The sequence below is a fragment of the Heterocephalus glaber genome, unplaced genomic scaffold (assembly GCF_053883595.1).
Source record: "Heterocephalus glaber isolate CG9 unplaced genomic scaffold, H.glaber_assembly_v1.0 deba00000546, whole genome shotgun sequence".
Lineage (NCBI taxonomy): Eukaryota > Metazoa > Chordata > Mammalia > Rodentia > Bathyergidae > Heterocephalus > Heterocephalus glaber.
The window spans coordinates 31,582,839-31,596,369 of NW_028258147.1; the positions used below are offsets into that span (position 1 = coordinate 31,582,839).

Below are 13,531 nucleotides of genomic sequence, written 5' to 3' on the forward strand. Positions count from 1 at the left end.
CAGTACCGGCAACGATTTCTTGTGATGATACCAAAACCACAGGCAATAAAAGCAAAAACAAAAAAATGGGATTATATCCAACTAAGAAGCTTCTGTATAGCAAAGGAATCAATACAGTGAAGAGACAACTTACAAAATTGGAAAAAAAAATCCAAAAACCATTCATGTGATGAAAGATTAATGTCCAATATATAAAAGAACTCAAAAAACTTGACAAAAATTCCACCTTCATTGGAAAAAATGGTGCTGGGAAAACTGGCATTCCACGTGCTAAAGATTAAAATTAAACCTATATCTCTCACCATGCACTAAATTTGAAATGGATCAAATATCTAAATATTAAAACAGAAACACTAAATCTACTGGAAGATAAAATAGGCAGAATTCTTGAAGAAAGTGGTGTAAGCAAAGACTTCATGAACAAAACCTAAATTGCACAGGACATATCACAAAGAATCAACAATTGGGATCTCATCTTGTTAAAAAGCATTTGCACAGCAAAAGAAACTACCAACACAGTGAAGAGACAACCCACAGAGTGAGAAAAAAATTTTGACAGCTGTTCTTCTGACAAAAGACTAGTATCTAGGATATACAAAGGACTGAAAAATATCAGACTCCCCAAATTTAAAGACCCAATCTAAAATTGGGCATCTGAAATGAATAGACACTTCCAGATGAAGAAGTGCAAATGGCAAATAAATATATGGAAAAATGTTTAATATCACTGGTCATTCAAGAGATATAAATTAAAACAATGTTGAGATTCCATCTCACTCCAGAAAGAATGGCTGTTATCAAGAAATCAACCAAAAACACATGCTGGCAGGGCTGCAGCAGGAAAAAAGGAAGCCTTCTCCACTGTTGGTGAGAGTGTAGACTGGTGCAACCACTGTGGAAATCAGTGTGGAGATTACTCAAAAAACTAAAACTAGAGGTTCCATTTGACCCAGGTATTTCCCTTCTTGTTATCTTTCTGAATTAAAAGCATCATACCACAGTGATACATGAACACCTGTGTTTATAGTGGCACAGTTTGTAATATCTATTTTTTGGAAACAGCCCAAATACCCATCAACCAATGAATGGATAAAGGTGTGATTTTTTTATACAATAGAGTACTACTCTGTCATAAAGAAGGATAAGCTTGAGACATTTCTACCTAAATGGATGCACCTTGAGACCATTCTCATAAGTGAAATAAACTGGACACGTGTGTTTAATACTGCATTGTTTCTCTGGTGTGAGAAACTGAAAGTATAAACAAGGACCAAAATGTGTAGGATATTGGGAAATGGGAAGAAAATGGTCAAATGAGAAGGGGAAAAACGGAGGGGGGAAGGAGAAAGGAAAGAAGGGACATGGAAAAATGTAAACAAAGCTTTTGTAAACAAGGAAGGGAAGAGGGGTTGAAGGGAAGGGAGGGGAATGGGAAAAAAAGAAGCAAGATATGCAGGTACAAATTGCCTGTGATGAATGTTATAATTGTGTACATCTAAAATGTACCAAAAAATTTTTTTATAAATCCAAATAATTTAATTAAAAATAGGCAAATGAACCGAATAGACATTTCTCTAAAGAAGAAATACAAATGACCAACAGTTCCATATCTGGAAAAAAAAAAAAATTATGGTGCTGTTGCCTGCCTTGCAAGCACAAGGTTCCGAGTCTGATCCCCAGTACCAAAAAAAAGAACAAAACCAAAAAGTGATTATGGGGAGAAGCATTTTTAAACAGCCACAGATACAACAGTGAATAAAACAAAACATTCTGTTATCAGAAAGATACATTCTAAGGGAGGGAGACGGAAAATTAAAGAAAAAAGAGGTGAGTGATAGGTCATACTTTAGACAGCAGCAGTCCAAAACAGAGTGGTCACATGGGGCCCAATTATGGACATACATACGCTCCTCGTTTGACAACCTACCCGTGCCAACTATTGTTCAGACTTATGATCCACCACTCAGATTTACAACCCATCTTTTTGTGGTACAATCTGCATATTTGTTTTTGTACAGTACACCTTGTTTATACAGTACTGTAAATTTTGGGGATTGTGTTGTACAGTACAGTACTGTAGTTTTAAGTTGTGATACATTACAGAACATGTAAGACTTATGCAAATAAAAACAAAATCATCAAGTTGGAGTGTCCTCTGACCATTTCTTTGTTCATAATATTATAGTGTATATACTATATACAATTTATTTAGCAGTGAATTCATTTAATGACAGCCATAGAAATGGAGGTCGGGTTAAATGGAGAATATCTGCATTCTGAAGAGCAAGCTGACAAGATTTACTAAACTATGAGACAGGTTTATGAAAAAAAGGGTCAAAGATGACCCTTCAATTCTAAAAAATCTGAAAAACCATGTAGTTATCATTTGTTAGTGGGAAAGTCGATGAAGCTTTTAGTTGTCTCTTGTGCTGTTTTAGACATTTTAGGTATGCAAGAGATGTCTTTAAAATATTCAAATGGAGGGAAGTAGGTTAGTAGAGAGGTGAATCTGAATTTTAGGGAAGAGGTTTTGATCAAATGTAAATGTGGGCATATAGATGACAAAAGGTCATGTGATTAGGTGACATCACTTAAGGAGTGGGTATAGAGGTTTGATGAGTAAGCATTGGGAACTTTGGATTAGAGACCGAGGGTAGGAAGAGATTCAGAACATGAGATGAAGGTAGTGAATGGCGATGGAGGTAGGAAGAAATCCCAAAACAGGAGGGCATGGAGGCCTGGTGAAGAAGGCTGTTGACGAGGCAGGACATCAACTGTGTTAAATGCCACTTGTGGGCCAAGTAGGATGACGATTGAGAAATGATTGCTAGCTTTAGTAACTGACCTTGGAAAGAGCAGTTTGGGCTGTGAAAGAAGATAAATTAGGCAGTATCTTTTTGGGCACAGATGGCAAAAGGGAATTTTGTTTTAAGGATAGTAAAAATTAATTCAGAATTTCTCAGCTAATGATCAAGGCTTACTATATCTACTTTGTGCACAGCATCTTACTACATCCATACAATTCCAACTGTACCTTGGAGCTGCAATCTTACCGAAGGTATGGAAGAGATAACAAAATAATAGAGCCAGAGTATTACTGTTACAATGGTTTTTTTTTTTAATTAAAACATTTTGTTTCACAGAGATGAAGCCTAAATTTGACTTTGAGTTAAAGTCATCATAAAGAGATACATGCAAAACCATGTTTACAGCAGCACAATTTATAATAGCTAAATCTTGGAAATGGCTTATGTGTCCATTGACAGATGAATGAAGAAAATGTGGTATTTATACACAATGGAGTACTACTCTAATAAAAAGAAAAACTTGAGACATTTGTAAGTAAATGGATGTACCTTTAGACCACACTATTAAGCGAAATAAGTCAGACTCACAAGCTTAAATATGGCATGGTTTCTCTTACATGAGAAGCTAAAAAGAAAACAAAGAGATAAAAAGGAAGTAGGGAGATTTTTTTTTCAAATGGGGATAGGCGAACAAGAGATAGGAGAGGAGGGAAAAGAGATGGGAAAAAATAATTGAAGAAAAAAAAATTAAAACAGACCTTTTGTAAATGCAAAAGGGACCAAGAGTTGAAAGGAGCAGGGAGGGGAAAAATAGGGGACAAAAAAAAAATTAAGATGTTATGTACATGTATCAACTCCCCACAATGAATGTAATCATTATTTATATGAGCTGCCCAAGTGAGCACAATGTAATCATTATGTAGAGCAAAAATGTACTAATAAAAAAATAAAAATAAAAAATAGGTTAGATTTAGGCAGATGAAGAATAGGAACAAAGGAACCAGAGGAAAGAATAGCATGGTACTGAGTGAACTGGAATTCATTAAGAAGAGACTGGTGATAATATGAAGAGGTCAAGAGCTTTGACCATCAGTTAAGAAGATCTTTCTATTGTCAATGGAGATTAAAATAATTAAGTAATCCAAATGAAGGTGGATTGATTGTGTCAACTTGAGTAAGAAATGCCCAGCTGGAATGGCTCAGCATAGTTCTGGGTGTGGAAGACCCACCCTAGGGAGGATTGTCACCAGAATGGTGTAAAAGGGAAATGAAGGAGCTCCAGTCTTTGCTTTCACCTTGGATGTCATCTCCTGGCTTCCAGCAGGGACCCTTCTGCCTCCTGACACAGACTCACATGGGACACTACACTGAGCTCCAGGCCTTTGAGTGGATCCTTCCCATCCCCAGTGTGCTCTTCCATACCTAACTCTGTGGGTAGCCATTGTGAGTCAATGTCATAAATTCTTACATATTTGTATATCTTACATTAAACCTCTTTAGTAAGCACTGACTGAAACAATCCATTTGTGATAGTTGAATTTTTTTTAAAGAACTTGTATTTTTGCAAAAACCAATTTTTAAAACAACTTTCACTATTAGAAAACCCCCTGAAATGTGTTCTAGATATCAGTGATGTAAAAGTGAATACAAATAATTGAATTAAAAATTATAATTATCTTTAAGCATGAAGATTTTGCCTACAGGTGATAGAAAACTTCTAGGAAACCATGAATTTCCTTTCAAAATGTTAATCTAGCTTATTTTTCTTCTCCAGAATGGTATTTTTAAAACTATGTTTTAAACAAGAAATAAGATTGAAATAAATCATTTCTAATTTGTTAGTATGTTTATAATCTCAATTTGTTTGAAAAACAGCCCCTTGTTAATCCTACTTTATGGATCTACCTTTAAGAAAAATTTTTCATTTCTAACTCCTATTACATAGACACTAGAAAGAACTTTATTAAAAGAAAGAAATACAGCTTCAAAGTGCTCTTCAAAAATGAGTGTTTTAAGTTTTCATTTGTCTTCAAAACTACCCTAATATAACCAAACTTAATACTTACAACTTTTGCAATATTTATCAATATTGGGGCCAGGGGTTTAGCTGAGTGGTTCCGCCACCTACCTTGCAAAGGCAAGGACCCGAGTTCAATTCCCAGTATCAAAAAAAAAAACAAAAATAATAATTATCAATATCAACTCTTCGGTAGCTACTCAAGTTACTTTTTTTTTCCCAACAAGGGAAGTTATAACTTTTTAAAGTTGAAATTGGCAGCACACTAGCAATTTAAGATTATTCAACATAAAAACCCCAATTTGGTTTCCCCAATATTTGCTAAACTGATAAATGTCCAAATCTAAAGAGAAGGGCATTCTCCTCTAAACGGCAAACTTTCTGGATACAATGGCCTTCATTTAGTATCTAATAAATGAGGCTCTGGACTAGATCATGTAGTATCTGTCTATCTACCCATCCACCTTTATTGTTAACAATCTAATAAGAAAATATGAGTTAGCTCAGAGGCACAATAAATGGTTTCAGGTGTGGATGGGGTTTGTGCTGCTTCTGTTGGTGACCCACAAATTTGGGAAGAGTTGGCACAGGAAAGAGGGAAGGATCTGGGTAGATGTGAGTCAAGCAAGTACTTTTTGGAGCCAGATGGTTGATTTCTGAATGTGATTCTATTACAGAAAATCTGAGTTTAGAGAACTTCTGTGCTTTTATCTCAAATTTACTGAATCTAAATATTCCGTTTAACATCTTAAATAATTATAAAATTGAGTAAAGGAACTGGTCAGTATTTAAGTCAATGAAGGAAAAAATCAACATATTTACTACGCATATTGTTATTGTGGCAACTTCCACAGTAACCTCTTACTCATAAAGAGTACCAGGTATTTTAATTATCATGTATTTTAACTATATATAGTTATATCTAAAAAGTTTTGCATATTAAATGAGAACATGTGATGAAGAAATAGGGCTTACCAGTTAAATTTTAGGCTGGGGTTTAAATAGTAGAGAAAAATTTGCATATTCACTTTGGCATCACTCTGGAAGATGTTAAGTGGTTTCAAAACAGAGATGCTGGTCATCTTTCTCAACTGTTTCATCAAGAAGAATCTTTATCAGGGGATAAAATTCACGAGCTAAATTACTCTAATCACTGGCAAGAATAATGTGATCACAGTAGTTGGAAGTTTTTGATTTATAACTATACTAGTCTCTACTTATAAGACTGCAGTCTATGAGGCAGGGCCATGAATCATTACAATTGTCTACCTGGGAAATGTCAAAAGATTAAGTAAGGGCAGACAAAGAGAAGAAAGGAAAGAACACACATTTCTGGACAGGACACATTCCTCAACTAATGGAAATATGTCAGTAGTGCATCAATCCGGTGCTACAGAAATAACAATTAAAATTTTTAAATCTTCAAGTAAAATGACAAACCATAATGCTTAAAATTCATGAGTAGAAGGCAGATTATCCATAGAAGCACTGATTATTAAATTATTCCTCATTCAGCTATAACTTAGTGATCTACCCTTATATATTTACTGAGAGTTTAGAAAGGCAAATTTAAGAAAATAAATTATAAATTTAAACCCATCACTAATGGACCCAGATTAAAAAACACACACACACACATTGTTTAACTGACACTTTGCCAATACAAAAATAAGCATCCACAGAATGTTTATTTACTGTTTAAATTATTCCATATTTTTACATACTGTGAACAGAATATATAGTTTACCCCACACACAGAAGCAAATAAGTGCAATCTTTCAAACATTAAAAATCATAATCAAATCTGTACAACAGATAAATAAATGTATGCTCTAACAGTTAGCTTATAAAAAAAAAACACGTACTGACCAAAGTCACCAGTTTACTTAAAACTCTACATTTCAATCATAACAACCTGACTCTTAACTACACTGCACATGTTTAGACTGATAAATACTTTTTAAAAATAGGAGGGGATAATACCAAAATAGCTATAAAGAGCTTTCCAAACATTGGAAATAATATACAAAAATTAATTAGGGGGGCATTTTACATGGATCCACAGGGTGACCAGCATCATACTGGTACACCTTATGGAAAACAACAGAAGAATGTTTGGATTGGAAAGAAAATTTGGCCTTTTTATAAAAAGAAACAATAACATAAACTATGACAAAACCCTGTCATGGAGCCTTAAAACAACTCTGCAAGAGAAAAAGTGAACAAAGATTTAGGCTTATATTCCTGAAAAACAACAGTTAGGACAAAAATCATGTCAGGAAACATAACGTCTGAATATGAATACATATAAATTAAAGGCATGTTGTTTATCATTCCACATCATTGCACATATGATAAGAAATACTGTATATCATTCTTGAGTAAAAAAGTTTTCAGTGAAGTAGGAAGTTCCACAATGAATATAGGTGCAGACAGTCTTATTACCACAAATTTAGCAAATATCAAAACACTCAGTGCTGTCACTAAGCTGACTAAATTATTATCTATACTCTTTACTGGAAAAGTAATCATTTCCCTGCCTTCATATGTTAACTTAAAATCATTTATAAATGATAATATAGATCCAGTAGAAAAGACTTTTCACATGCAATCCTATATGATGCACTCTGGTTCATCTTTTTTTTAAAAGTATTTCACAATGGATATGTACATTTCCAATATATACAACAAAACATGTTCGACAGACATCACTAAACTGTTCTCTTGCCACACATTTATATTTATACAAACATTTATATCTCCAGATAGATGCTTTTTTTTTTCCTCCAGGCAAACACAAAGTAAGCCTGAAAAGTTTAAGTTTTTTTGGTAGGATTGTAGTAACCTAATGTCTTGATTTATCTTGAATGGATGATAAGATGAGTAGTCCACAAAAAAATACAGCTATGCATGCCAACCTTTTCAAGAGAGATGAGTTATCTTTAGGGATAAAAATCTGTGCAAGATCATTAGTGATCTGAGAAATTTCATGTGCCACACAGACAAAGATGAAAGTGCTGACAATGATGTTGAGCATTGGGTTTCCAGGTATGAGCACCAAGATACCCCTTGTGTCTGCTGCCAGCCATATGTGATATTGGCAAATAAATAGCTAGGAGAAAACATATTTAAAGTTAGATATATTCAGAGGGTCTATGACTAAATCACATTTTTCCTAATTTAAATATGTGACAGCACAATAACATTTTCCAAAAATATCTGATTTTGTCTCACTATTGGCCCTGGAAAATACACTGCAGAATTTCCTCCTCAGAACTCCTACCTTTATATAATCGCTCCTAAAAATGAAACCAAAGAAAATTTAAAAAGTTGACTCATGAACTCAAAGAAAAATTCGGTTTCCCTGTTTTAAAAGACAACTTAATTTCATATTCTAAACTGTACCTGTTATGATTATAATATGAATTCTACTGTTTTAAAACATTCTGTTTCAAATACTAAAGCTCAGATTACACAGAATATACTTCAAAGTCTAACATTTAAATTGATTTTGTAGATAAATTTTACATTATATATCTCACACAAAAGGTAATGAGTTTAAATATCTTCCTACAATTTCTAGTTATAATAAAGGTGAATTTTATAATGGTAAACTTCAAAAATCTGAATTCTAGGAATCCAGTTTTTAATTATGGACGTGGATAACAAATCAGAATCCCCTAGCTTCATTTAATTTATATCTGGTCTAATATTTTTCTCTCCTGATTTCAGCATCTTGGTTGTGCTCAAAAGTTTCAGACAATGTAAAGAATGTTTTGAAAGTCTTCTATATCTAGTCACACATGTAGCTATGTTAAGATAAGGCACAACATCAATGTACTGACCTCTAATGAAATTCTTCCAAACCAAGCAAAAAATGAACTGTAAACTGAACGTGCATATCCAGGGATGTTTCTTATTAGGATGAAGGCTAAAATCTAAGGAAAAACCAGGAAGGTGAATGTCATTAATACATTTATTAAAAAGCATTTTGTGTGAAGCTTTAAGTGGTAACTTTATGTTCTTGAATTTGACACCTATAGAATTTTTAACACAAAGTATTGGCAAGTTTGTTGTTGTTGTTCAAAGTCTAACCAAATGAGGTATGTCAACAGATGTCTATACACTGCATACCAATGAAGACTTGAGGTAATACAGGCTGAATGTTTTATGTATAAAGGAGAAAATACAAGCCTCCTTGAGCCTCTGTGTATCATTTATGAGGCAAAATTTCATAAAATCCTATGGTACAATTTTGCTCCTATGCAAAGCATTTGTTTAGTCAGCAGTTACCCATCTCCCCACCTACTTCAAAATCATCTTCCACTGACAGTCACGCTAGTGTGGGAAATGGCATGGCTGTGAATGCCTGCATGTTTGCTCGGCATGGCTTGGCAGATGATGTCTCGCACTGCATTTTCTCTCTGGGAATTTTTACCCCCCAAGAAGAATTTCTAGCTTTCGCCCTTCTAGCCTTCGCCTTTCTTCCCTATCCTTTTGTATCCAGTGGATGAATCTTGCATTTTCTAAACTTCGAATTCCTAATCTCATATCCACTATCTAGTGTTACTAAGAAAAGAACTCTCTTTAGAACCCGCAATCCTCACAAAGAAGCAAGGAATTGTAAGGGAAAAAGTTGCCATGTTTACAACTCTCTTTCAAAAAATTTTGCTTATAAAAGGATTGGAAAATCTATCTATAATTCAGAGAAAAATCTATATTCAGTAATCACCCTGGACCCCTGTCAAAGGATTAGGAAGTCTCTGGGATACATAAAAGGTAAGGAAGTAAGATGTGTAGGAAAAGGGAACCAAAGTGAACTACTTGGATATATTCAACTCAGTGATTTAATGGGCAGCTATTTAACAATAAGAGTGAAATATGGTCAGGGGTAAGGGTATAGCCCACAGTATTTGTAGTGACTAGGATGCTCTAAACTTTTTTTTTTTTGTCGATACTGGGGATCAAACTCGGGACCTTGCGCTTGTGAGGCAGGTGCCAGAACCACTGAGCTAAATCCCCAGCCCAAGGATGCTCTAAACTCTTACAATGTGGGACAAACATCACTGAAAAGCAGCAGCAGTTGATAAAACAGTGCATTCTTCAATTTAAGCTCCCAGTTCATTCTTTTACTCTGTGATGGTGAAGTGACAGCTCTCACAAAAGAACTACCTATGGGTATAGGAGTGTGTATGGGCTAGAATGGGGAAGGTAAGAGATATGCCCCAGGAGCGCTTCTGCTAGTGGTATGCACGTGCAGCCACCCTCACCCTTTGCTCTGTTCATGTTCTTATGTATTTGTGAACTGTGAGTTCAAATGTTTCCCTCCATCTGGTGACTCACAGAAATGGTATCTGATATGATGTGCAAAAGGTTACTGGTAAGCACTACTGTTGTCTATAGAACTCATGAAAATCTATATGAGTACAATATAAAGCCTACAAATTTTACTGCAAATTGTGTTTGGAGAATCTGTCACTTGCTTGGGTGCTACTGAGCACTGCAGAGAAGTTTCAAAACAATGAACTAGTCTCTTCACTGAAAAGAATTCAAGGCTAGAAGGCCTTCTAACTCTCACTGCTCCTCCTGGCTGGGCTACGTATCTCTCAGGCTTTTAACTTAGACACCATTACCTCCAATAACCCAACTCTGATAATAAAGAGAGGAAGAACTGCCATGTATTTCCTAAGCAATCTGTACTTAACCATTCTTACACTAAAAAAACAAAAAAAAATTCTTATACTAAACATAGCTCTGCCGAATGTAATATGATTGGAGTCATCCCACTTCCGCCCATCAGTCATCACACAGTTCCCTGGGTCTACAGACCACGAATGTACCATACCTGTCGACTCCACTACCTACATTCCTTTTCTTCTTTTGTTGTGGTTTTTTTTGGGGGGGACAGCATCTTGCTATGTAGTTCAGGCCAGTCTTGAACTCACTATGTAGCCCAGACTCCCCTGAAACTTGCAGGGATCCTTATGCCTCAGCCTCTGGAGTGCTGAGATTATAGGTGTGCACCACCATGCCCAGCTGGGGCCTATGTTCTTGATGCCCACTGTGTCTTTATGCTTCCATTCTTGGTTTAATTTTCTCAGGGAAATCCTTTCTGACCCCTGGCGACTTCCCTTTCAGCTTATATTCTTGTGAAGCACTGCACACTTCTACTCATTATTATATGGTTATTATATAATTACTATCTGTGAGAGAAGGTAGGGTAGGAACTACACCTGATCTGGCTCTCACTATGCCATCTTCCTTGATGCAAAATCTAACATAGAGTATCAAAAATTCTTTAAATGAATAAAAAAAAAAAATTTAAATGAATGAATATTTGTCTATATCTCTATTAGACTTACATACTTCTTGAGGACAAGAGCTGTATCTTAACACTGAGCTTCTTCTACCTGGCATAGTACATAACACATAATAGATAATAACTATAATTAAATAAAGAAATACGTTTAAATAAATATTAAAAATTAAATATGCAAAGTGAATTAGCATTTTCTTTTTTTCTGTACATAAAATTTGGTGTATTGAAATTAGTAAACTTAATGAGACAATCAAGGCATAGACAAATTAGAAGTGACTAATATAACAAATGTGAGCAAAAATAACACTAATTACAGTACAATTAATGGAACACAAATCCAGATAACAGCCAGATTGAAAAGGTGATTATTAAAAATGGCAGTAACTGTAAAACTACTGGAGAGAGGAGTAACTATGTTTTGTATATTCCACAAACTCCACAGTGTAATCTAGTGTCTGACTGAGAAAATCTGGTAAAATTGTCTTAGTATATTTATTTTAGTGAATGAATATTATTAAGTTAAAAAGGCATCTTTTCCCCAGGGTATCTATTAACTCTGAACCCATGCAATTAATTTCTCTCTGACTTTAACAAAATAATGTAGCACTTAGGTACAAAGATGCAGTCCAACAGCCTAGCACTGGAAGCCAAGATGGAGAAGACCTCCATGGCCACTGTGACCTTCCCCTTGGTGCTGTGGTACACAGGGAGAAAGGTGACCCCCACACTGCAGAACACCAGCATGATGAAGGTCAGAACTTGGCTTCACTGAATGTATTGGGCAGATCCTGGCTAGGAAGGCAATTAACATTTTCTAAGTCACAAATACTGAGCTAGATCATTTCCAAACATTTAACACGATAATCTTTTGAGAGAGATTTTACTATCCCCTATGACTACAGAGGCTTAGAAAGATTAAGTAACTTGCCTACATTTTCTCGAGTTTGAATTTAAAGCTATCTCTAAAGACTTTGTTCTCTTAGAACCAGGCTTGGTGGCGCAGGCCTGTAATCCCAGCACTCTGGAGGCAGGAGGATTTCTGTGATTTCAAGTCCAGCCTGGGCTACATAGCAGGACTCTGCTTCAAAAAGATCCCCCATCCCAAAAAAGACTATATTCTTATCAAAAATTAAGAACAATTTCTCCAAAATTACCTGTACCACAGAAACAGAAGGGTGCAATTCATTGCACTCTGCTTTGTTCTTACAACTGCTAGCCCAGATGGAATAGGTCTAAAACAAAAAGAGGATAGGTCAGCTCACAAAACCAGTTAAGCCTAAATGGGCATAACATTCACAAGTTTTCTTTATGTACAACATTATACCAGTAGTTGATGATGCCATATAAAAAGCATCAGTATATAGTACAAGTTTGTCCTCACGTGTTTTGGATGCTTAACTGCCCAAACATAAGGGAACAGAGAGAGAGAGGGGAAGAGGATTTGTTCTTTTCTGAAAATAGTAATCATGAGGAGGTGATGGCTCTATCAAACACCTTCCCATGGATTTTTTTTCCCAAATTGCTAACTTTTAAAATTCTTATTTCACTTGATTTTTCAGTTTTTCTTCATATTTACCCTCCCTATGCATTTTCTTTAGAATTTATGTCAAATTATGGGCTGAGGATATGGTCCCATGGTGGAGCACTGCCTAGTACAAGTAGACTCTGGGTTTGAGTGCCAGTACCACAAAACAAACAAGTAAACAAACAAAATGTAAAAAGAAAAAAAAAAAGAGAAGAACTTATGTCTAATTAGAAAAAGGTAAAAAAAATAAGAAGCAAAGACTTATTTATTAAAAGTGATTGCTTACATTCCTATATCTTAAAGTTAACTTCCATATCACTTAAGATTTTTGAAAATTAGGTTATATTTCAAAACTTACCAAGAAAGAAACTACTGAAATAAACAACAGAAAGTTTGAAATTTTGTTTGAAAAAAGAGGTTCACCCTTTCCTTCAGAAAGTACTTGGCGTTTCTGTAAAGTCAGATAAATGAAAGCAAACAGCATGCCATGGAAGACTACCTGAAAAAAAGAGAGGAAATTTATTTTAAACAGTTACTTTCCAAATACTAGCAAAAATATGTTCTTAATGAGGACTGAATTAATAAAAGTAAGTAGGTTAAAAGCTTAAAGGTTCAGAGTTCTTACAAAGAACTTAAACTTCTAGAGCACAATTTCAAACAATGAAATAAAGCTTAATGACCATTAGAAACCATCAGTAGCAAACAAGAAAACATCTCCCCCAAAATATGAGATAAAGCTGGTTCATTTTGAGCAGTCTCAGCAGCAAGTAAAGTAAAAAAAAACTATTTTATTTTGTTTTATTTTAATTTTATTTTATGTTTTGATGTTGGGAATTGAAGTGAGGGCCTTGTGTATGCTAACT

The 13,531-nt window shown here is 34.9% G+C and overlaps 1 protein-coding gene across 3 annotated transcripts in view; it reads right to left on the bottom strand.

The window, feature by feature from the left end:
* Window positions 1–6,493: 6,493 nt before the first annotated feature.
* The window catches only part of Casd1 (CAS1 domain sialic acid O acetyltransferase 1), a 45,072-nt gene continuing 38,034 nt past the window's right edge, over window positions 6,494–13,531 (bottom strand). For all 3 annotated transcript variants that reach the window (XM_087204714.1, XM_021242843.2, XM_004862694.3), the window contains 4 exons: window positions 13,027–13,167; window positions 12,298–12,375; window positions 8,670–8,762; window positions 6,494–7,936 (listed from right to left, as the gene is read on the bottom strand). In XM_087204714.1, the coding sequence (XP_087060840.1) occupies window positions 7,670–7,936; window positions 8,670–8,762; window positions 12,298–12,375; window positions 13,027–13,167 (579 nt within the window). In that variant the 3' untranslated portion in view covers window positions 6,494–7,669. The remainder of the gene's footprint in view (window positions 7,937–8,669; window positions 8,763–12,297; window positions 12,376–13,026; window positions 13,168–13,531) is intronic.